This window comes from Mustela nivalis, assembly GCF_964662115.1.
Source record: "Mustela nivalis genome assembly, chromosome: 13".
NCBI classification, from domain to species: domain Eukaryota; kingdom Metazoa; phylum Chordata; class Mammalia; order Carnivora; family Mustelidae; genus Mustela; species Mustela nivalis.
The window spans coordinates 83,029,806-83,053,585 of record NC_139032.1 but is presented as its reverse complement, the minus strand read 5'-3'; the positions used below and the strand labels follow the sequence as shown (position 1 = coordinate 83,053,585).

Genomic DNA, 23,780 nt, shown 5'->3' with positions numbered 1-23,780 from the left:
TGAAGGCTGCTACACAGAGCATTTTCACAGGCCTGCGGATCCCACACAAATGTGATGGTGGCGGCTGTTGGTCCAGCTAAAGTCAGGAGCCGGAGTCCAGCTCGGCAGAGGCTGGGCCCGAGACATGGCTTCTGACCTAGGAAGGAGGGAAGCCCTGCACCATGGAACTCACGGGACCCTAGGGGAGAACAAACACCCCAAAGCAGGGGTCCAGGCTTCAGAAATCTGTGGGCCAAAGAAATCTCGGGACAACTTTGGTTCTGCTAGGTAAGGGTGTTTTATAAAACACAAAGCCCCAACTACCATTTGATGGTGTCACTATTATTTTAAAAAGAGAAGACAGCGGAACACCAGAATAAGTGGAAAAACTTGTAAGCTCAAACTTAGGGACAGTCCTTGCCACTGAAAAGTTTAGCTCTTTGAAAATTTTATTATCTTCCTGTGTGTCTCATCTCATTAGAGACAGGTGAGGAGTAGTTACGGCGAACTTGTAGAGGAGGGAAGTCCTGCTCTGGGCTTGAGCTCCCTGGGGCAGGATCTTGTTTCCCAAAGGGTCCCAGTGCCCTGCCCAGGATGAGGTCACAGGGGGCACCTTCTAAGCACCTCCTCACTGAGCTATGAATCTGTCTGCATCGTATCACTGCTAATACCATTTTCTTGCAGCCTAAGGCACCATCTACTTAATGTACCACCCCAGAGGGACTCCCTGATTGTTGCTCTATGTGGACACCAACCACCCTTGGGTGGTAATAATCCCCGATAAGGACAGCAGCCATCACTTAAATACATGTTGGAAAGATGTGTCATCCTATCAGCAGGCTAACTGCTGTTCAGCAGAAAGAGCTGTCAGTGAACATATGAATCCTTGGGGGGTTTTGTAAACAAACTGCACCTTCAAGTAGCAGCCCCTTGTATATTCTGGTCACAAGGGAGCGAAATGAATGGGCAAGTACGAAATGAATGACTTGTTACTCGGAAACCACAGCATGGGATCCAAACAGCTCTCAGTCAGCGGCTCTGGACCACAGTGTCTGTGATTTTGGAACCCAGGATGCTGTGAATGGAGGTCAGAGGTCCCATCCCCAGCGAGGGACAGCAGTGTCCCCCACTGGCTACCGTGCATTCCTACCCCCGGCCCAGCCCCTGGGGACCAGGAGCACAGCCTGACCCTGACGCCTCTCACCACCCTCAGACTCGTCCTCTGCTCATCTGAGACCCACGTGGGCTTCTCGAGGAGGAACTCGGGGACAGATGGCCTGCGGAGAGCCCAGGCCCACTTTAGAGAAAACAGCCAGTGTCAGGTCCCTGCTTGAGTCCCACACACAGCTACCCTGGCCCAACCCCTCCTGTTCTTCAGTTCGCCTCCGTGTCTGTGCACCTGCTGGTCCCCTTGCCTCCGGGGCTCTCTGTGTTCCAGAGAGGTTCAGCTGCCCCCCCACTCCCCTCCCCTGCCCCACCCCGGCCAGGGAGAGCCAGCTGCGCCCAGAGGCCTGGGCGTTCGGTTTGTCCCTCTCTTCAGTCACCACTTTCTTCCTCTGCTGGGGCTCCAGATCCTTCCTCAGGCCTGCATGTGGGGAAAGAGAGTACTACGACCCCTTCTCCTCCACGCTCCCCCCAATCTTCAACCTCTCCATAGCTCTTTCTGCTTTTACCCCCGTTTCCACAGAGCAAGGGGAAGGCAAACCCCCAAAGGTGATAAGGACCTCCTCCCAAGATGTCAGGGCTGCAGGCGGCCATCCACCCACCCTTCCATCACCTGTCCATCAATCTCTCTACCCACCTGTCTGTCCATCCATCGTCGGTCCGTCCATCCACCCACCCACCCCTCATCACCCACCTATTGTTTGCTTATCTATGCACCCATCAGTCTGTCCAGCCGTCCACCTGTCCTTCTGCATCCAATGTTGACTTGAGACTTGATGCTGCGCTCGGCCCTCCCAGGAGAGGGCCCATCAGGAAGGAGTGAGTTGCCAGCCCCCGGAAGTGTCCAGAAGGACACAGAGAACGGCTGGGCTGACCAGGAGCTGCGGCTGAATCCCCTGGGGGAGACTGTTGGTAATCTGGAAGCTGGCCCAACCCCAGACCTGTAGGCTCAGCAGCTCCAGGGCCGGCACTCAGACTCTGCTTCTCCCGCGAGCTCCCGGGAGATGCTGACGCCTGTCACAGTCTGCGGAGCTGAGCACAGCCTCCCCCAGCCCCCGACCTGCTTTCAGATGCTCAGACACCTGGGGAAAAAATGAACGTACAAAGTGTTCACTGAGCGTTCACTGGCCTATCCCTGCCGGGTACTGGGTCCTCGTGTCCCCACCCCTAGGCAGATTCTCCAGGCCCCCGGACCCCATCTGCAAGCCTTAAAATTGGGGTGATGGTGTTTTGCCTGCTGTTCCTTGGACTCAGTCTGTAAAACCCGTTTTCCAGCCCAACAACAGATTCTCAAACATTACGAAGCACCACGCACAACTTGCACGAGTTTTCAAGATAAAATGAGCCACTTCAAAGAAGTTCCAAGCTTGCAGCAGGGCCCCGAGGATGTAGCCGCAAACCCCAGGGGAGCCGCGATTCTGGGGAAGAGTGGGAGAAGTTGACAAGAGGAGGAGCCCCCTGAAGGCCTCACCCAGCTCGGGCCATAGTCCTGCCCCAGGGGCCCCGGCCAAGCAGCCGCACAGAGTCCGTAGGGTCTCAGACTGAACAGGCCCCTTCTCCTTCTCCTTGGACCTGCCAGTTCCCGGCCGGCGTCCCCCATCGCTCCCCGCAGCAGGGGACGGGGCTGGCATATGAAACACGAGCCTAGCAAACCCCGACCTTCCCAGCGCCAGCGCCCCAGCGCCGTCTTTGCCTAGAACTCCCGGATTTCAAACTGGGTGGATATCAGAGGAGGACGTGGGACCTCAAAGCGGAAGCTGATTAAAGAGGCCGCCTCCAGGAGACGAGCCACTCCTGTCAAAACAAACTTTGCTACGTCTGGAGATGCTCGCCGTGTTTGAAACGTGTTCATTAGATATGAAAAAGGCAGAGATTTCACATGAAGGAGAGGCTGGCGTCTGTGGGCCGCACTTCTTCCCTGCATGGGGGTCTTGAAAACGGCTGGAGAAACCGGGGGTCCCCCCCCGACATCCCCCACTGCAGGTGTGCCCGGACGCTGGGACCCTGGGTGCAACCCGAGCCGCACAGGCTGGTGCGCGGACAAGGGGCTGCACACACTTCTCTCCCCAGCCTCAGTTTGCCCATTGGGGCCACAGACGGGTTGCACTCAAGGGTCCTCAGAGTCCCCCCTTCATCCTTTGGAGCCTTGGTTTCCCTCCGTGGAAATCAGGGACTGAAAACACTGACCCTCCATGGGTCAGTGCAACTGACCCACATGTGCAAGGGGAAGGGCTCTGGGAAGGCCCCGCGGAGCCCAGGAGGGGGAGGGGAGCTGCGGCGGGGGGGGGGGGGCTGAGGGTGGCAAAGGGAGCAGGGGGACGGCGCGGGAGGGAGCGAAGACCAGATTCTGGAACCTGAGCGGCTTCCTCTGAGCTGGGCCCTGGGATCTGCATTTTTGTCTACGATCTGTCCTAGGAAACCCCCCGACCCCTACCACCCCACCAGGCCTCCCATCCTGCGGGGGCTCCCCTCTTCTCTGCCCCCAGTGGCTGCCCCCACCTCACTGGCCTGGACCATGCACTGGCTTAGCCTCCCTGTCCTGCTCTCCCCGCCCTTCCCCTGCCCCCCACATCAGACTGGCTGCTCAGCCCCCACAGGGGAAAGGCAGGGGTCCTCCGCTCGGCAGGCAAGGCCTCTCCGGACTGTCCTTGCCACCCCCACTCTGGCCCCTGGGTGCGTACACACACCGACACGCGCGCGTGCGCGCACACACACATATACACTCCTACCAGGTCCCCCTCAAACCACCAGCCAGCCCTATGCTGGGCGGCCCGCGGCCCTGGGATGGGGGAAGCCCCGCCCTGGAGGAAACACTGCCCTTTCCTCAGCGTGGACTAGTTCTGGATTGTTACATCCATACAAACATCTGCTACATCTAGTTCCCACACTGAGGGTCTCCAGCGGAGCCGCCCATCGGGTCACACAATGCTACAATGCTGCAATTCTGGGCAGCACTGCATTATCCACGTGTCGGGGTCTCTCTCGAGGTGAGGGGGCGTCTTGGATGGCCCCTCGCGGCTCTGGCTGCAGCACCCTGCAGGGTGTCACACGGCGAAGGTGCGCCCCTCGTGGCACCTGGGGCTTCCTCCTCTGTTAAGGGGCACAGGGGCCTTCCTGGGGAGCAGCCTGGGGCCCGGCCCGTGCCCTGCTAAGTGGACAAGTGAACACACAGCTGAGCTGTAGTTTGTCTCCCAGCCAGGCTCCATTCTTCCTTTGTGGCCCCTGGAACCTCTCTTTCCCTCCCTGGCGTCAGCTCATCTAGGAAGTCTGTGCCCTGAAAATGCCAGGGGTGTGGCAGACAAGCCAGGTGCCTCTTGCCAGTCACACGCAACCTCCTGGGACCCCGCCTCCTGCCAGGTCAGCGCTCAGAACCTGGATCCACCTCCTGAAGCAGGTTTTCTGGGCCAATGGTTCCCCAGTGACCTGGGCCGCAGGGATGGGAGGTGTAGGTCCGGGGAAGGGGTCTGCACGGTGCTCTGTGTCCCACTGATGGGATCCCCTGGGGCGCCTAGCTGTGAGGACCTCGTCCCCACTCAGCAGATGCTCCCCAGGGTCCACCAGGGGCCGAGCACGGCAGGCTCCGAGGAGTTGCAAGGACAGGATGTTCCCTCTTCCTTCCCTGCTGCCCAGAACAAGCCCCCAGAGTCCCAGGCCGCGCCTGCTGGCAGGGTGGGAGGGCTCCTCACTCCCGAATATCTGGGCATCCAGTGAGCTCAAGCTCATCAGGACCCAAGCCCACCTCCCAGCACGCTGTGGCTCTACCCGGAGGAGAGATGACACCCCAAGGGCCTCTCGTCCCTGGAGCCAGGTGACTTCAGGGATGTAGTACCCCTCCCTCTGGGCCTCAGCATCCTCGTCTGTCAAATGGAGAGCAGAAATCTTGTTGGGATGACTTTTTAAAAAGCAGAATGCTTTCTTAACATCTTTTAAACCTTGTCTTTTTCACTAAATCACCTCTTTGGTGAGGTCAGGGACAAAAGAAAACTGAAGTAAAGGACAGCCCTGGAAGGGGGAGATGCAGCCCCAGGCCCCTGGCGGTCCCCGGTCTGGCAATGCACTTCAGAGATGGGGAGGCCAACACCGTGCCTGTGCACAGCAGGCCCTTGGGAGACGGTTCTACCTACCCCTTTATCAGTCCACTGCGGGACTGACTGTCCCTGTCCCCACACCAGTCTGCAGGCCTCCTCGGAGCAGGGAAGGCTGCATAATCTAGTCCCTAGCCCCTAGCCCAGGGCCAGGGCGGTCGGCCCGGGGAAGGGAGAAGGAAGGAAGCTATGCCCTGTGGTCGGGCCAGGGGCTGACAGCCTGGGGAAGCCAGCGCACTCGGACTACTGCACCCGATGGGGCTTCCCCCCGATCAGACCTGTTCCCCAGCCCCGAGAGGCAGGGTGAGGCCCGGCACTGCCCAGCCCTGGGCCCAGCCTGGGGCCGCCCTGTCACTGCTCCCGAACAAGCGGGGCCTGCGCTCCCAGCCCTAGCATTTGTCTTGCAGCTGCTGCCGTGGCTCGGAGCGAGACACTTGCTTGTAGCTTGTGAGCTGTGTAGAGGCAAATCTTTCATTTTTCTTTCATTACGCCGGCGTGTACTGTCACTTAATTTTTATGTATGCAATCCTTCCTGACAAATATGATCTGCTGCCTGGTAATTCGTCTGACGCTCATTCTGCTCCACGCTCTAATTACGGCTCCGATTCCTGACACCGAGGCAGCCGCTCTGCCACCGCTGGGTACCGCACCTGTCAGCCCGGCCATGGCATGACTAATGCCCTTTCATGCCAGCCTCGTGTTAGCAAATACAGGGGCGGGAAGGGGGCTGGAGGTGGGGGGAGGCAGGAGGGGTTGAGATTTGCATAAGACTTACTGGGGGTCAGCGGCCAGGAGAGGAGATGGTTGCCAGGGCAACGTGGCTGCACCCCCCCGCCAGCATCCCTGCATAGTAGGTGCGCAGGTGCGGTGGATACATCATTCACAGCCACGCATGGAGGGCGAAGGAGCCCGGACCCCGCATCCTCACGGAGCCACAACGCAGTGGCAATTAGTTCAATCTCTGGCCCGACCAAGTGTGCATAGAAGGCTCAGTTGGCTGTTTGCAGACCCTCACGGTGGAGAGGGGGCCCTTCCCCCGCGTCTGGGGGATTGCGTCCCAGGTTACAGCTCTGGGCTGTGCCTGTGGTGGAGCCCAGCCCTCGGTTCTGAGAGCAGGTCCTGGGAGCAGGGCCTGGCCGTGCTCCCCGCAGCCTCTGAGCTCGGGGGGATGGGGGTGACTCCTGGACATGGGTACGCGGCCCCCAGGAGGGCTCCTTCCATCCGTCACTCAGCCGGGCTGCTGCTCGGTGGCCTCGGGAAGAGTCCGGCCTAGCGAGCAGCCTTTTCCCAAGTTCCAATTCTTTCTCATTAATATAATAAGTGCACCAGTCCGAGTCGATAAACTCACCCTGTCGGATGAGCCCGTATTTGCGCCCGTTCCTAATGATGTGATCCTAACGGGCTCTGACGAGCGCCGCAGTCTCTGTGAGGAGGAACGGAGTGGAGGGGCCTGACTGACAGGGGACAGAGCCAGTGGCTTGAACTCTTCTCTTCTGCAGTTGCCCTTGAATGTCTGACCTTTTGAAGCTCTTAAACCAGAGAGATAAACAGTCTCAAACTCACCAAAAGACTTGGATTGTCCTAAGCAAGGGTCGGAGGGGACCGGGGAAGCCAAGGCTACCTCCCAGCACGGTGGGCTGGGGGCTGCGCGGGAAGAGCCGGCACCACCCTCCCAGGCCCGGCCCTGGGCTTCCGGAGGAAGCATGGGCTCCGCAGGAGACGCCGGTGTTCGAGTCCTGGCTCTGCCACTGCGTTAATGGGAAGAATCAGTCCAGCTCCCGGGTTCCAGATGCCTCGTTTGCACAGAGGATCTGACGGACCCTCATGGCTGTTGGAGGTGTGAGTACAGTGTTGTAAACTCAGGGGATGGTGGGTCCTGCACGTGCTCTCAACCCCCACCCCCCACACTCAGATATCCGCACACTCGTGGAGACACGCACGCATGCATACACACTCGCTCACACCAGCCAGCAGCTCAGAGCTGTCGAGTCCCAGTTAGCACCTCTCCCCTGATGGTGTGCTTCGCCCTGAGAGCCCCTGAGCCCTTGGGAACGTATGGGCAGTGACAGACTCCACCAGGAGACAGTGTCTTCCAGAAAGCTCCTCCACGGTCGCCGGCAGCTGCTCTCTGTACTCCCGGCGTGCTGAGGCACTTGGGGGGAGCGTGGGGGCCTGCTCAGGGCGGAGAAGACCACGGAGGACAGGGTAGGATCCGAGGCAGGCGGTCAGCCTTGGCACAGGAGCACCTTCCCTGGCCGACGCCACCTCGGAGAGCCAGGAACGGGCCGGGTGGGGGCCGGATGTCCCTGTCGTATCTGAGTCCTTCCCGCCTGGCCCTGGCTCAACGCTGAGATGCCCTGCTGTCACGCACGGGGGACTCTATGTCCACGTTCCGTAGGGGGCTCTGCGGGTTTCTCTATCCTAATCAAATGCAAACGCTTCGTCCTCCCCCATTCTGTGAGTCACACCCAGTCCCGTACCGCTGTATGGATTCTGAACTGGGCATCGCTGCAGGTACCCCGAAACCCACACCTGCCCGAGTGTGTGCCCAAGTCCAGCCCTTGGGTGCTCCCGAGCTCCTGGAACGGTGCCAGCCTGGCAAGCTCGACACTTAGGCGCCCCTGTCCTGCAGCACCCTGTGCACCCTGCCCTCCAGCTCACTGGGTCCCTGTTTCCTGTCCCCACGAGCTCCCTGGCTGGGTAAGAACTTTGTCCCTCAAGCTTCCTCCTGCTGGGTAAGAACTTTGTCCCTCAAGCTTCAAAACTGACTGTTTAGAAGCCAAAAACTGGAAATAGCTCCAGTGTACCCCACCAGGAGGAGCAAACGGAGTCCCACGTGGGGAACACAACACAGCAACGAGAAAGACGAACGGCTGCCTGGAACCGCAACAGAGCCGCAGAAGATGCCGTCCTTTCTAGAAGGGGCGTGGAGCAGAGTGAGGGTGCAGCGGAGCCCCACCCAAGGCTTCTCAGGGCCTCCGTTTACCCGCTCTGGGTCACTGGTGTGGAGTGGTAAGCGAGGTCTGGGGCTCAAGAAGGCATTTCCTGGCATTAACGAACCAAAGGCTGAGTGGGGAGAACGCTCGCCTCCCCCCACGCGGTCACGCAGGACCTCCAGCCACTGTTGGGACGTGGGACAGGCCTCCTTACCTAGGGAGTGGGCTGCGGTGGTCTCGGAGCTAAAGAAGCGACCCAGGCCAAGGTCACCAAGCTTCACGACCCCCGTGGCTGTGATGAACACGTTGGCGGGCTTGATGTCTGCGGAAGAAGGGGAAGGTGGTTGGCGCGGGGCTAGGTGAGGGCGGGTGGGCGGGACGGGCTGCTCGGAGCACCGTGGCTGTCCTCAGGGGCTCCCGGCGCGGGCATGTGGGGGGCCCCGAGCTGGACTCTCTGATGCCCCTAAGGACAGGCACCGTACTCGACACCTGCCTGGCTGGGTGACATGGCATGGTCCCACCTCCTCACGGATATCCCCAGAGCTACAGAGAGCAGAGGCAACGCGGCTTCCCAGGCCTCGGGGGCACCTGGCCCCCCCCCGCCCACCTCCCCCCGCTCAGGGCCTACGGCTCAGGGAGGGCCTTGCACGTACCTCGGTGCATCACACGGCGGGAATGCATGTGTTCCACGGCGCTGCACAGCTGGGCGAAGTATTTCCACACCGTCCGCTCGGGGATGAGCCGCTTCTGCTTCTTAAAGTACTGTGGGGAACCAGGGGTTACAGGTCTGGTGACGGGCCACAGGGCAGGGCCTCTGTCCTGTCCCCAGGGGCAGCCAGCACCCGGCACGGGCTAGGCAGGCAGGCTGCTGAACCCACAGTAAGTCTGGGATGAAGGGGGCTGTGTCCCCAGCAGTGCCATTCATAGTCCCCCGCCAGCCCCCGGCCCTGCACTGACCTCCCTGAGGCTGGGGCAGCCCGGGCCCAGAGTGTGTGTGTGTCCTAGACGGCTGTGCTGACCGCACCCTGAAGGCCACTCACAGTCAGGCCTGCGCAGGCATTTTCTAGATGTACGCCCTTCTCTTCCCACAGCCCGCTGGGGAGCTCCCTGCAGCAGGGGGCCGGCAAGGGCCGTCTCGGCCCCAAGCCCCAGCCTGGCCCAGACGGTGGGCACCCAAGGCTCCGTGGGGAAGTCCCAGCTGCCCCAGCAGATCTCGGGGCGTGCCATGGTTCACCAAGGCAGCGGGGGCTGCGAGGACATAGCTTGACATTCTCCAACGGACCCCCCCAGTTTTGACAGGCCACGAACCAACCTCATTGCCTCAAGAAACGTATTTAATGCTCCAGAAAAGCAAACCAAAGCCCCAAACCACCCAAGCTTCCCTGAGCGCACTCTAAGTAACCACATGCCCTGGAAGGAGCGAATGGAGAACAGGTCGTCGTCCACGTCCCTCTGGGGAGTCTCCTGTGCGTGAGAGCAGTGGGGACAATGACGCGTGCACACCAGGAACCTGAGGACCAGGTTGCTGTCCAGAGGCTTTTGGCCTCAGAACAAACATCGTTTCCAAAGCAGCCAGCGGCGAAGCCATAGGCCCACCCGTCCTGGAGCTGCTCTGTGCACAGAGGACAGGGACTGGCCTGGGACACAGGCCTGGCTGGGGGAAGGGAGTGCGGCGTGGAACACAGGAGCTGGGGTAACATCTCCCTAGCACCTGCCTCGTGCACCCTCCGGGCTGGGCCCTCAGCAGGGTGATGGCTCCCATTTTACAGATGAGGAAACTAAGGGCTGCTCAGGGGCTGATAAGGGGCAGTCACAGACCAGCCTGGGCCTTCAGCCTACAAAGGCCAAGCTCTTTTTTATTTTTATTTTTTTTTTTTAAAGATTATTTATTTATTTACTTGACAGAGAGAGAGAGAGAGAGAGAGAGAAAGAGATCACAAGAGGCAGAGAGGCAGACAGAGAAAGAGGGGGAAGCAGGCTCTCCACTGAGCAGAGAGCCTGATGCGGGGCTCGATCCTGGGACCCTGAGATCACACCCGGAGCCGAAGGCAGAAACTTAACCCACTGAGCGACCCAGGTGCCCCAAAGGCCAAGCTCTTAACTTTAACTCGAACATTAACTTTGAATGTTACCAATAACCATCAGATGAGCAACTGAGCTCAGAGAGGTTTGGGAACTTGTCTGACGTCACCTGGCTGGAGCGCCAGAGCTGGGGCCGGATCCAGACACTCTAACACGGGACTGTGCTAGCTGGAAGACTGTGGCCTGGCAGGAAAGCCCCAGAGGCTCTCCTGAGGCTCCATTCTGGGAGGGGGACCTCACGGATGAGTGAGGCTATAGCCCAGACTGCTAGCACGGGACCCCAATCCCCCCCAGGCCACCCCAGGCTTCCGTGGTGGGCTGGGCTACAGTGTTATTTACGCTGTGATGTTGGTTAATCCTCATTACAGCTTTGAAACTCAGCTGTGAATGGTGATTTTCTAAATGTCACGTCCTGTAAGTGCCGTGTGACATTTAGCGGGAAGGCGCAGAGTCTCTGGTGGGTGTTGGGGTGGCGGCAACTCTCAGCTTCACTGTCCATCATAAATAAAGCTGGCACCGTGGCAGTGGTGGCACTGCTCGGCCTGAGGCAGCAGAGCCCCTGGGACGCAGGGTCTCCTGGTCAGCAGCCTCCCGGCAAGCCCAGCGGGGCGACCGTGCTGCGGCGGCAGTCCGCAGCCCTCGCACGGCCTGATTTCCCCCTCAAGCCCAGAGGCAGCCAGAGAGTTAGAAAGGCCAGGGAAATGGAGCCCCTCCCAAGCCCCAGGCATTGCACTGGGTATATTACAGATGAGGAGACTGAGGCATAGAGACCAGCCCAAGGGAGGAGGTTTGAGCAGCTGTGTCTGACTCCAGACTGAGGGTCTCTCTCCTGCTCGGCCCTGCTCTTCCCCGCTTGCTGGGGGCAGCACCCAGCCAGGCCCTACAGGTAAGGGGCCTGGAGCTGCAGCAGAGGGAGGAGGAGGCAGGAGGCAGGAAGGGGCCCCATGACCGTGAGCTAGGAGGCCCCGTGCCAGGAAAAGAGGGCTCCTGAGATGGGGCCAAGAAGCCAGAATGCTGCCCCAGAAGCCCCATGGGGGAGCAGCTGACTTGAACCTTGGGCCAAGGAGGCCAGAGAAGTGCACAGAAGGGGAGCAAAGCTGGCGAGGGGGCACTGCAAGGTGTGGGACACCCACGTGTCTCCCTCCTCTCTTTTCCCCGGAAGGAGCCTACACTCAGCCCCGCTGGCTCCCACAGTCCCCAGAATGTCTCCAGCGCAACCCCAGGACAGAGAGGGAAGCAGAGCTTTGTGGGCAAGGGGATTGATTTGCTGTCACTCCTACCCCCCCACCGTTTGACCCCAGTCCCCACCCTGCGGACTGAGAGGCTGCAAGGAGTCCGGGGTCTGTGGGCGCCTTAGTGGGGAGCAGCGTCGCCATGGGCCGCACTCCAGGGCCCTTCCCCTGTCTCCTCTCCATCCCCTGTCCACTACCTCCGTCCCCACCCCCCATCCCTCCTCTGCTGAACATCTAGCCTTTCTTCTAGAACACAACGCTGACCATGTCTACTCCCCACTGTGAGTCCTAGGAAGCTCCCTGCTGACCTTGAGGCAAGGTCTCGAATCCTGGGGCTGGACAGTGAGGCCCTGGGTGGCTTGACTACCTCGCCTCCCTCTCAACTCCTGCCTCTACCTCATCCAGAGCTTTGTGGACTCTGGACTGTTCATGCCCCTGGGCTCTTGCACAAGCTGTTCTGCCACTAGACCGCTGCTCTTCTTGCAGGTCTCAGGTCAGGTGTCACCTCCTCCAGGAAGCCTTCCTGGGCTCCCATAAGGCCCTGAACTTGGCTCACTCACACCAGCTGGTGACTGTCCATCTATGGGTCTGCCCTTCTGTTAGAAGGCGAGCCCCCTGCAGGCAGCACCCACGCCGCGGTCTCAGCACGGGGGCTGGCACACAGCGTGCGCAGGGTGCGTGCGTGTTTGGCAGGAGAACGACATGAAGGAGAATGGCAGTGGGGGGGGGGGAGGAACTGAGACATGATAGAGCACGTCTGTTCCCACCAGGGATCCGTGCGGAGATTAACATCCCTGCAAACACATTAATATGTCAACGAAAATATAAAAGCAGGTGATAACAGCTCAAGTAATGCCGCTTCCCAACGACGCCCCAATTCCTAGGAGCCAAATTTCAGAAGAGCAAGCGCGGAGCAATTGCTCAGAATCCCCTGCGCCTGGTGGGAAAGACGGAGAATCCACGTCTGGCCCCGTTTGCAAGTGTTGCTGGGAGCGAGGTGGGGGCGCCGGCGTCGCTGGCCGTGCTCGGGAGCAGCGGGGAGGCTGATGGGGGGGCCCGCAGCGCCGGCATGCAGGCTGGCCAAGCCAGCAGGGAGCAGGCTCTTGAACTTGGGGGCCCACACCGAGGCTGTGCAGCCTCAGGCAGGGAGCTAAACCTTTCTGAGCTTGGCTATGTGAGGGCAGTGTGCACTTGGTGAGTGAAATGTGTGCTCGGCATGGCTGTGGCTCAGATTGGGTGCTCCGTCGATGGGACTGGGATGGTTCCCAAGTCCAGACTCACAGTGGGCCTGGTCCTGGGCCCCAGGAGGAGGGGCGCTGGGGTCAGAGCACTGCGGGGGCTGCCGTGGGAGGCAGAGCAATAGCCAGACCCGGCAAGTCACTCAGCCTCTCCGAGACCCCTGGCCTTGGCCATGACAGGGGAATGAGGATGTCCCTCAAGCGCTGGAGGGGCCCCAGGGTAATCACTCAGCTGCTGGTGTCTGGAGAGGGTCACAGGCTGGGACACAGAGCTGGGCCACACAGACATGGCTCTGTCCCCCACGTGACTGGGCATCCTTGGGTGAGTCTCCTAGCATTTCTGGGCTCAGTTTTTCCTTTGGGAGGTTGGATGCATAACACACTTCCCCAGATTCTGTGAGCTGGGCTTCTGTCCTAACACAGGGTTCTAGCCCCTTTCCTTCTCTATGAGGCAGAAGTGACAGGCTGTGGGACACCAGAGAACTGCTTTCTGTCCTTGGGGCTGGAGCTCAAGGGGGCACTCGCCAGGCTGGGTGGCTGCCTGACCCTGGGCTCCGTGGGTCCTTGCACACCCAGCCCACAGCTGGCCGGCCTGCCAGGCACGCTTACCTTGATCATCTGCGAGAGATCCCCTGCGTCGGCCAGCTCTAGTACAATGTTCAGCTCATTGTCCTCAATAAACGAGTCCAAGTACTTGATGATGTTGGGATGGTTCAGTTGCTGTCCAAAGAGAGAAAGATGGGGAGGCAGAACCAGTGAGGGCCAGTTCAGCCCCCCGCCTGCCCCTTGTTAGCCAGCCCTGGCTTTGCTGCAGAGAACAGTGTCGCCTGGGAGTCAGGGAGATCTGGGCCACCCTGGGAAAGCCCTTCTGCATCTCTTGAGTCTGTGTCCTCATCTGTATAATGGGCACAATGTGCTGAAGGGCAGTGGTAAGGACTGGATGGGCTGAGACCCCTGCAATGTTTAACTTGGAGACTCCTGTGCTGAGACGCCATGGACACTCCTGGACAGGGTCCTGCATCTCTTCCTCCTCGCCCCCCACGACCTTCAAGGTTAGGGCCCCGACCCTCTTCCCCCTGCTCTAGCGCTGGGCTCAGCAGGCCTGCAGCTGGTGCTCCCCAGTGTGCCCATCTCCCTTCCTCCTTCCCACCCTCCACTTGACACACCCTTGTGAAATCTGGAAAAACCCCAACCATTTCTGGCATGAAAGCTGCCCTGAGTGCTTAGCTCTGCGCCGAAGCCCGGCCTCTGGCCCAACCACCATGGTGCGCGCGTGTTTGCCAGATGGGACAGCACCCCACTGGCTGGAAGCCAGTCCCCGCCTGGCCGAGAGGGGACAGACCCTGGCAACTGCTTATAATGTAAGCTGACGGTTTCCACCAAAACGATTCCAGGGTCTGGGAAAACAGAGGGGGCTCGAACATTCTGCCAGAGCCGGGTTGGCCAAGTCCACGGGGGCACTCATCAGCTGACAAGCAGAGGCCACCTTAGCACACATTTTCTAGAGGCCTGGAAGTTGCAGTGAGGGGGACGTGTGTTTATGCTGTGCGGACCTATGCCTGCCTTTGGATTCTAAAATGAGGGGGACGTTGGGAGAGATGATGTGGCTATGCCGTCCCCCTACCTATTCTTCCCCCCCACTTATTCAAGCCCACTCCGGATGGCGGGCACACCTCAATCAGATGGCCTCTGTCGCAGGCCATGTGTCTCCTTGAGCTCTACTCTGCCTGCTGGAGTCCTCAGGCGCCTGCTCTGGGTCAGCCCCTGACCCGGGTCTGGACGCACGGGCTCCTCCCGCCCCCGCAGCCAGCTCCTGCCCGTCTCGACCAGCTGTCCTGCTGGGCTGCCCTGCCAACATTCTAATTCTAGTTCCAGCTTCTACATTTGGGTCTGATGCATTTCAAATACATTCTTATGTACGATGTGAGGTAGGGGTCCAGGCCCACTTCTGTCCCTCTGGACGTCCAGTTTTCCCAGCACCGGGGATTCCAAGACTTTCTTTTGTCCGCTGAGTTGTTTTGGTGCCTTTGTCAAAAAATCATCTTACCCAGATGTTGTCTTGAGGTCTCTCCCCGGAGCTAACACTGCCCATCACACCAGCTGCCCTCAGAACACATCGCATTCCAGATATATTTTTCATTTACAACAAAATATCAAAGTGAATGGAATGTGGCACTTCGCAAAGTTGGTCGCTTTGCTGTTGTCGTTGTGGTGAGCACCAGTCCCCCCACCCCCACCCCCGCTCTGTCACTGACCCCTCCTGGGCCTCACCTCATGACTTCCCTGGGACACCGCACACCCTTCTCAGGGAGGAATCCCAGAGACCCTCCAAGGTCATCAGCAGGTCGGGCATCACTGTTCTGCAGATGACTTAGAAAAACTGGAGGGGGTTTGGGTGGGAATTAAAGCTTCAGTCCAAGGGGCTGTACCCTCCAGGTGTGGGCTCCTGGGAAAAAGATGGGGAGGCCTCTCTCCCTGCTCGTACGGCAATGCTGAGGAGGAGAGGTAAGGCAAAGCCTTCCTCATATACCCAGCTGGGCACAAGGGACAGACTGGGGCAAAAAGGGACCCCAGAGGTCAGCTGGGGGAAATCCCTGAGGCCGGAGGGGAGGGGTTGACTCTGGGACCAAGGTGGGGCCAGAGCCTGGTCTGGTCACCACAGACCACTGTCCACCCAGAGCCCCCTTCTCAGTCTGTAGTCCGCTGGTGAGCCCCAGTGTATAAAGATTTGTTTGAGCGAGAGACAGCGCGTGTACGCACACACACAAGCAGGAAGGACAGAGGGAGAGAGACTCTCTAGCAGGCTCCACACTAAGTACAGAGCCTGATGCAGGGGTCAATCTCCCAATCCTGAGATCTCCACCTGAGCTGAAACCAACAGTCAGACGCTTCACTGAGGCCCCTCAGGTGTGTCTTAAAGTGGACAGGCTTGGGCCAAAATATAAGTGCTCCAAAGGTGCAGATGGCTTGGGTTCTGGGGTTTGTGGGTGGGGGAGGGGTAGCCGCTCTGGCTTCAGGTATCTGGGTTCTAGATCCATCTCCAGTGCAGTTTCTCCTGGCAGCATCGGCCACCCTCTCGCTCCCCTGTGTCGCCACGATCCACACCCATCCCTTTCCTCACAACCCGCAGCTCCACAAGATGGAGCTGCCCCTGAGGCCCTGGGCCAGGCCTGGCGGTGGTGGCAGCTGCCCAAGGCTGGATGCTGGCCGGGGGGTGGTGGTGGTGGTGGAGAGGGAGGGCAGGAAGGCAGAGGTGACAATAACGGGCGCAGCTTTCCTTTTCGAATCTCTGTCCCACCTGCGGCCCCTCTGGGACGTGCTACAGTGGGCTGTCTAGAATGTGTCTCCCCTGCTGGCTGCATCCCTGTGTCCAACACTCGGGGCTGCCACAACCCTCTGTGTGACGCATGGTCTGTGCTCGTCTTCCAACAGGGCCTACCGCCCTGCCCCACATCTGCCAGCCTCTGCACTGGGAGGTTTTGGGGTTTGGTCCTGGCATGAATGAAGCAAACAGTGTCGCCTCACAGCCCCTCTGAGAACTGTGTTTCCCTTTGTTTTGCAGGAAACACCTCGTACCCGGGGAACGTCCTGTTGACTTCCCGTGGGCAGGCTGGGGAGCCGGGAAAGCGCTGGCGTCGAGCAGCAGATGTTGTAACTGAGAGGACCTGGGCTGCCTGTGACCAAGCTCCTGCCACACGCCAGACGCGACACCAAGCTCTTCCAGCCCAGCTTCTCACAAACCCTGACAGCGGAGGACAGGACGGGTATCATTGCCCCTTTCTACGGATGAGGAAGTGGAGGCCCTGAGCATCAATAGCAGCCACACAGCTAGCGATGGAGGGGCGTGCCGACCTCTCGAGCCACGGTCAGTGGCGCGTGACCACACGGCAGCCCAAGAAGGGACAGAGCCTCCCAGGTCACACCAAGCCTGGCTCCCTGCACTGGAGACCGGGGACTATGTGCGCACACGCAGATCCTTCCTTGCTGTGAATGGCACACGTGCGTTCTTGGCCACAAGAAGGGAGAGAGTATGGGTGACTGGGACAGCCAGTCCCCAGCGCTGGGGAATCAGAGTCCTGAGATCACACCCGGGGCCCAAAGTTGACTGTCACGTAAAATTTAAACCACGTTATTTGAAGGGACTTTTTGGACCTGGGATAGCCGGAGCTGACGACGCCTCCTGATAAGCCTCCCCGTGACCCCTCGTGGCCGGGGTCCCCTCCCAGGGAGGGCTCGTGAGTCCCAGGGGGCCCCATAACTGCTGTTCGCAGCCTCTTCAGGGGCTCTGCTGTTGTTCCCACATTCGAGTCCCACCTCTTGGATGTGGCATCCAAGGCCACCACAGCCTGGTCCCACCAGTTGCTCATGGCCAGGACCCCGGCAGCAGGCTCCTGTCGGCTTCCAGATTCTGGGACGGGGCCCTGAGCTCTGCAGGGCTTCTCCTGCACTCCCTGGGCCCAAGGGTAGCCAGCCTCACCCCCATAGTCACGCGGCTGGGCTGCTGGGCTGCTCCCCACTGCTTGGGAGTCGCTGAGGGAAGGGATGGGGCCTGAGAGCCCAGGGCAGACCCACCAGTGCAAATGGGTTGTCTAGACCCCGCGGGAGGGTGTCCGTGTCTGTGGCCCAGCCCTCCGCCGCGCAGAAAGGGCCAACGCCAAGTGCGCGCCTGCTGGGTGCTCCACTGCGCCGGGCCCTCTTCAGACACTATTTAATCTTCTCTAACTGCCCGTATTCCGCACGGCAGATACTCTCACCACTGAGCAGACGGGCAAACGGACACTCCCGGAGGCTCCGTCACTTGCTTAGGGTCACAGGGCTTGTAAATGAAGACATCAGGATTTGAACTCAGGCTCCTGGGCCTCTGAAACCCATCCCATTCCTCCTCCACCATCACCTCGGAGACCCCAGGTAGATGCCTAAGCCTTGGGAACAGGGAGGGATCTCCAGGAGGGAGCAGCCCTAGGCAGGGGCTGAGTCTAGTCCAGAAAGTTCTGCTGTCTCTGACGCTGGGGAGACAGCGGGGGAGGGAAGGAAAGATCACCACCCCCCACCCCAAGGTGCCCTGGCACGTGTGTCCTTCCTGCAAGCCACTCCCACGTGGACACCCTGCCTCCTCTTTGGGGAGGTCTGGGAAGAGCCCAGCAAGGTGACCACCCAGGTCCCTCAGGCACCAGGAACCCTGGGCTACATATCTGGTTTTGCGGCCTCTCCACCATTCCAGGCCAGCCTCACTGAGTCCCCGGGGAGTGTCTGCTGGGTGGCAGTGACCCGGTGCCCCGAGGGGGAAGGCCTTCGGTACCGTGCGCTGCCGTCCATAAGCACAACCAACATGGGCGAGGACAGTGAGTCGGGGGCACCACGAGGGCTGGGCAGAGAGGTGAGGTGGGGCCTCCACTCACCCAGCCATGACAAAGCCACCCGGGCTGAAAAGGCTGTTGTCTCGGAACCTAAGAGGCCCTGGGCTGTGGTGGCCATGAGGTGGCCCAGTCTGGGGACCAGGCCACCACAAGGAAGTGAGGGTCTCCTGCTCACCCCAGGGTGCTTACCTTCAGGAGGCCAATCTCCTTGACACAGTCCTGCCTGGCTTTGGCGTCCATCATCTCGAATATCTTGAGCCAGAGGAGAAAGAGAAAGACTGGTTAACACCAGCTCCCAGAGCCCCCACTGGGAGCCACGAGGACTGGAACTCCCAAAACCCATCTTGGCACAAAAAAGCAGGACAAAGAGCCAGACGAGCCCCTCCTAGGAAGACCAACGGGTCTTTTCCCAGCAGAGGGGCCCTCTCGCCTCCAGTGGCCTGGAGCCCCATGTGGTTGGCAGTCTGTAGACCAGCAAGAAAACCATCCCGTGGGTCTGCCGCCAGGCTCCCCACCCAGGGCAGCGGGGCAGCGTCTGAGTCACCTTCTCTCTCCCGGGCCTCCTTTGTGGCCCAGGCTGTTAATCCTATTCTTAAAGGACAAATGAGCAAAGTGAGGTGTCAGGGAAGCTCTGCGGGAAGGTTTAAAGCTCCTTCTGGGGCCAAACCCAGTGGCTCTCAGTGAGATGCCTCCTGGCTTCACGTGCTCAAGCCCCGTTCCTACGGAAGCCAGAAAAGGCTCTCAAGCCCAGAGGCGAGCAGCAAGTGTGGGGCTTAGGGTGAGCAGGTGCGGGTCGGAGTCTGAGCTCCCCATCAGCTCGCTCTGTGGGCCCGGTGAGATCGATACTCAGGCCTCTGCAGCTTTCCTGATCTGAAAAATGGGGTGACCTGGCAGGCCGTTCTCAAGTCATGGCCCATTATACAGTGGCGCTCAATGTATGCTCATTTCCCTTTTCCTTTATGGCTTGCAGGGAGCTTTCAGCAGCAGTAGCCCACCTAATCCTTCCCATGGCCCACAGAGTAGGATCCTGATTGCAGGGGAAGGGGACGAGAAGGAAGGGGCAGCAACTGGCCCAGGGCCAAAAAGTTTAGACACAGAAGCTGGCTCCTGTGACCGGGCTTTGACCCCACGAGGGAGATGGCTCACCTGCACCTTCTTCAGAGCCACCGTCTTCCTGTCCAGCAGGCAGGTGGCCTTGTACACCTCACTGAACTGTCCTCGGCCTATCTTCTTCTCGATCTGGAAGTCGGCCAGCGAGCAGCGAAAAGACAGGGTGTTTGGGTGCCTCTGGAGGAGAGACAGAGGCCATCAGTGGCCACCAGGCTGCAGTGAGGGGCCGGGACCTTGGCAGCGGGGCCCCCTACAGAACCCGGCTGCCAAACCCCCCTAGCTCCTCCAAGGTGAAGGAAGGACTGTGACTGCCAGGGTCGCTGCCAGAGACTTTATCGCCCCCCCGGGGGCTGTCCACGCCATGACACCCCCACTCGGCAGACAAGACCCTGAGGCTGCGGGTGTCCACCAGCCCTCATTACCTGATCGTTCATTAGACTGCGTGTTCCCATCTCCTGCTCCCAGAAAGGTGAGCCCCTGGGGCCAGGGCCTTGCCCACCTTGTTCACTCCTGAATCCCTGGTGCCCGGGTCGGAGCCAGCAAGCAGAACAGGAGCAATTAAGGGGTGAAGGAAGTGATCTGTCAAGGTCACACAGCGAGGGGGAGGCCCTGCTGGGTCTCCCTGGCTCCATGGCCTTCCACGTGTAGTCCCCGACCCTGCCCCTGCAAGTCACGGTCAGATGTGGCAACTTCCCCCTCCTGGGCTGCCTGCTCCCGTCTCGCCTTGAGAAAACCGGCTTCCGTCGGCAGCTTTACCGTTCTGAGCCCTTGTATGGAGAAACAACCCCCTTTACGGCGACAGGAAGAATCCGGACGCTTCGTGCCAACTTGCCAGGGGCCCGGGCTGAGACCGACCACGGAGCAGTCGGACCTGCCCTGGGATCGAGATGCTGGGCGAGGGACCCCCTCCCCATTCCCACACCACACGTGGGACATGCTCTGGGAAGAAGGAGAGAAAGGGGGACAAACTCAGGCCCTGGAACCCTGGCGGTGGGGAGGGAGGGGCCGGGGCTCGGTTCTGCCCCCCTTCCCGCTACAGTCCCCATTCCCCACTCTGGGGCGGAGGTCACTGCCGCTGGGGACCCTCTGGGCTGGGAGCAGTGCGAGGACAGGGTCTCGCATGTAGAAGGGCTACAGAAACATCTGCGGAGTTCATTTGGGGATGTGGGGGTGGGACGAGAAACACCGAGAGCCCTACCGAGGCAGGAAGGACCAGGTTTGCATTTTCTGATCTGAAAAGGCCTTTTCCAGACTGGGGCTGGAAACACCCACGGGGGTGGAAGATCGGGTATTTTATTGGGCTGCGTTCTAGAACTCTCCTTAACCCGAATCCCAACCTCTTAGACAAAGAAGCCCTGGCAGGAGCCTGGGGAGCGCTGTGTGACTGGCATCCTGCTCAGGACGTCTGTTCTTAATCAACTTCCATTTTTCCTTCTTTTGTCTTTACTACACCAATGTTCAGGGTTTTTTTTTAAAGATTTAATTATTTGACAGAGATCACAAGTAGGCAGAGAGGCAGGCAGAGAGAGAGGAGGAAGCGGGCTCCCTGCTGAGCAGAGAGCTTGATGCGGAACTCGATCTCAGGACCCTGAGATCATGACCTGAGCCAAAAGCAGAGGCTTTAACCCACTGAGCCACCCAGGTGCCCCAAGATAGCGCACTTTTTAAACACCCAGAATCATGAGAACACGTTACTCTAAGACCGGCTCTTCCCTCTCTCAGTAACTGATGGATATTGTCCAATGACGGGGATTTAAATAACTGTTCGATACTCTATATGCTCTCCGGTAAGCTTGTTTCCAGTCTGTGGTCACTATAAATAATGGTGCAATAAACATCCTTATGTATATTTCCTTATGCGTATTTCCTGGGTCCCTGGCTGGTGATCTTGGGCAGTGACCCAAGCCATCCCACTCTGCCCCAGTTTCCTGTCTGCAAGGCAGAAGTGTGGAAGCATGTCTGTCTCACAGGGTCGCTGTAAGGACCACGTGAGATTGCTGAGCGCCCCCCCCACCCCGACCACACACACATACACACACAGTAGGTGCTCAGTGGTCCTTATGACCAACCAGCCGGGGCTGGAGCAGGAGAGAAGGCCCCTGAGCAGTTACTCCTCACTCCCACTCTTGGCCTTTCTGAACCTGCTCAGACCCAGCTCTGTGCCAAGGAACATCCCCCCACTGCCCCCTGCCAGAAGTGAATGATGGAAGTCTGAGCCTCAAAGCCCGCTGTCTCCTTCCCTTAGCAAGGTAAGTGTTGGGCCAACTTTGACTCTGAAGTCTTGAGGCCTAATTACCTCCCCTGGTGAAGGATTTGAAGCCGCTCCCTACTGGGGGCTGAGCAGTGGGGGAGGGGGCTGGTGGAGGAGAAAGACCACATTCTTATCCAGCACACGCTAGCATCTGTCAGCTAAGTTCCTAAATAAGAGCAATTAACCCACCTGTACACTAAGCGCCCATTTAAGAAGAGTGAGCATTTATTGAGCACTTACTGTGTGCGGTGCACTGTGCAGAACACTGCCCATGACCCCGTAAGTAGGCATCACTATGATCCCCATACTCATGGGCGGGATCTGACCCTGGACTGGGGACTCTGCAGTCTCTCCCACTGAGCTCTACCAGGTGACCTCCCAACTCTGATTCGTCCTCTGCATTTCCTTCACGATCCCATGACTAGCCAGGACTAGGCTTCCTGACTCAGTTGGCTTCTCTCTTCCAGGAACCTCAGCCTCTGCCCTCCCAAACACGGGATCCCCTCCGTGTCCCCTGAGCACAGGTGTCTGACCTGCCCAGAGCAAGAGCTCGGGGCCTGTTTGTCCAATGACACAAAGGAATGTGCTCCAAGCAGCCCAGTGTGCCATGGGCCTTTGGGATGCAGCCACTGGCCCTTCCAAGTGCGGCCGAAGTCCCACCACCTCTGAAGGAGGCAACTTCCTCACACCCGGAGGGGTCACACTTGCCCTCGAAGCTGCCAGGACGCCCGTGGGGCATTGGGCACCTACCACGCGGCAGTTCCACACCAGCTGCTCCCACAGGTTTTGTGACTGAAACCGCCTCACGCCCTGGTAAGGCAAGGCTCCTTCATCCCATGTCAGAGAGAAGGGAACAGAGGCGCCATCACACGGCTGGTCCGTGGGGAGCTGAGACCTGGACTCCCCAATAGACCCCACTGCTGCTGCCCCAGGAGACTCCCCAAGAGGACAGGGGACATCCCAGCCGGCATCCCGGCATCCCCAGACTCCAGTCGACATCTGCATATGCAATGGCCCAGATTTGCATTTCCTGTCACAACCCATTCGACCTAATTAGAGGAATGAGCAGCAACGCTGGGGCAGGGGGCGGGTTCCTCCCATGCAGGCAGCACCCCGTGGCAGGGGGGCAGTGTGGGCAGGCTCGGGGACACCAGCATGGTCACAGGGGTGAGGATCACAGGTGGGGTCCCGTCGCCGCACCCCCCCCCCCCCCGCCCTCTGTTCAGGCAGGCGCAGTGCCTGAGCAGTAGGGCCCAGACTATGACGTAACTCAGGGGCTGTGAGGGCAAGAGGAGAAGGTGAAGGGAGTTCTTGGTCCATAAGACCAGGCCTCTCCCCACTGCCACCTCCAAGGGCTTCCTCCACTCCTCCCTCAGCCCTCAGCGAGCTCTGCTCTGGCTCCTGTAGCCGAGTGAGTCCATGCGCGACATCAGGGGAACATCAGTGATCTCGGCCCTGGGGTTTCTCTGAGGATTCCGGGACCTGAGGTTGGTGCCAACGGTCTGGGAAGCTCTGAGCTGGGGGCCCCGACCGGCTCGCACTACGCTGGCTCGAGGGTGGTAATCCCAATCGCTTTTCTGAAAACTGCTCTTCTCGCTGTGTGCACGGGCCCCCGTTCCGTCTGCAGCCCCGTGCTGGCTCCTGGGGAAGTGAGCACCAGCCCGGGGTGGGGGCACAGCCTGGCAGACGGGTGACTGCCACTCTGGCTCCCTCAGCGGAGACACTGACACTGGGGAGCAGAGGGAGGCCTGGGTTCAAACCCCAGATCTACCAAGCGCTGGCTCGGGGCTGCGCACAAGCACTCTGAGCCTCAGTTTCCTCCCATGTACAATTCAGGTGATAACGGTGCCTCCTTCCGAGGGCTGCGGGGGGTGGGTAAGCAGGTTACTGAGTGAAGGCACCGGGGAGACGCTATGTGGCTGTTACTGTCATTAGGGGTATCACCGTTGCTCTGTCTGCAGAGCGAGGACTGGGGCTACTGCACCTGCCTCCCAGGGGGCTGGGGACGAGCCGAGGCAGGGAGCTCTCAGGGGCTGTACCACCATCCCCATCTGTGGGTGAGGGTCTGTGCTGGGGCTACTGCCAGCTCTGGGCTCTTCAACTGTGAAAACTAAAATGAATTTGGAGATCTAAGAACAAGATGGGTGACAGCCATGACGTCAGACGCCATGCTGGGGTTTCAGAGTAGCCCATCTCACTCAGTCTTCACGGCCCCATTTCACAGATGAAAAGCTGAGGCTCAGAGAGGTTGCTGATCCACTGTCACCTGACTGCAGTAAAGCAGGGAGGTGCCTGTGTCCCTGTAGCTTCTGACATCACTGTCCCCTGCATGGGTCACACCCAGGA

At 59.6% G+C, this 23,780-nt stretch overlaps 1 protein-coding gene across 2 annotated transcripts in view; it reads right to left on the bottom strand.

Annotated features, from left to right (window-relative positions):
• NEK6 (NIMA related kinase 6) overlaps window positions 1-23,780 on the bottom strand; it is an 81,460-nt gene that overhangs the window by 14,248 nt on the left and 43,432 nt on the right. For both annotated transcript variants that reach the window (XM_082695594.1, XM_082695595.1), the window contains exons 3-7: window positions 19,220-19,360; window positions 18,263-18,325; window positions 13,326-13,436; window positions 8,818-8,926; window positions 8,379-8,486 (exon numbers count right to left, since the gene is read on the bottom strand). In XM_082695594.1, coding sequence (XP_082551720.1) covers window positions 8,379-8,486; window positions 8,818-8,926; window positions 13,326-13,436; window positions 18,263-18,325; window positions 19,220-19,360 — 532 coding nt within the window. The remainder of the gene's footprint in view (window positions 1-8,378; window positions 8,487-8,817; window positions 8,927-13,325; window positions 13,437-18,262; window positions 18,326-19,219; window positions 19,361-23,780) is intronic.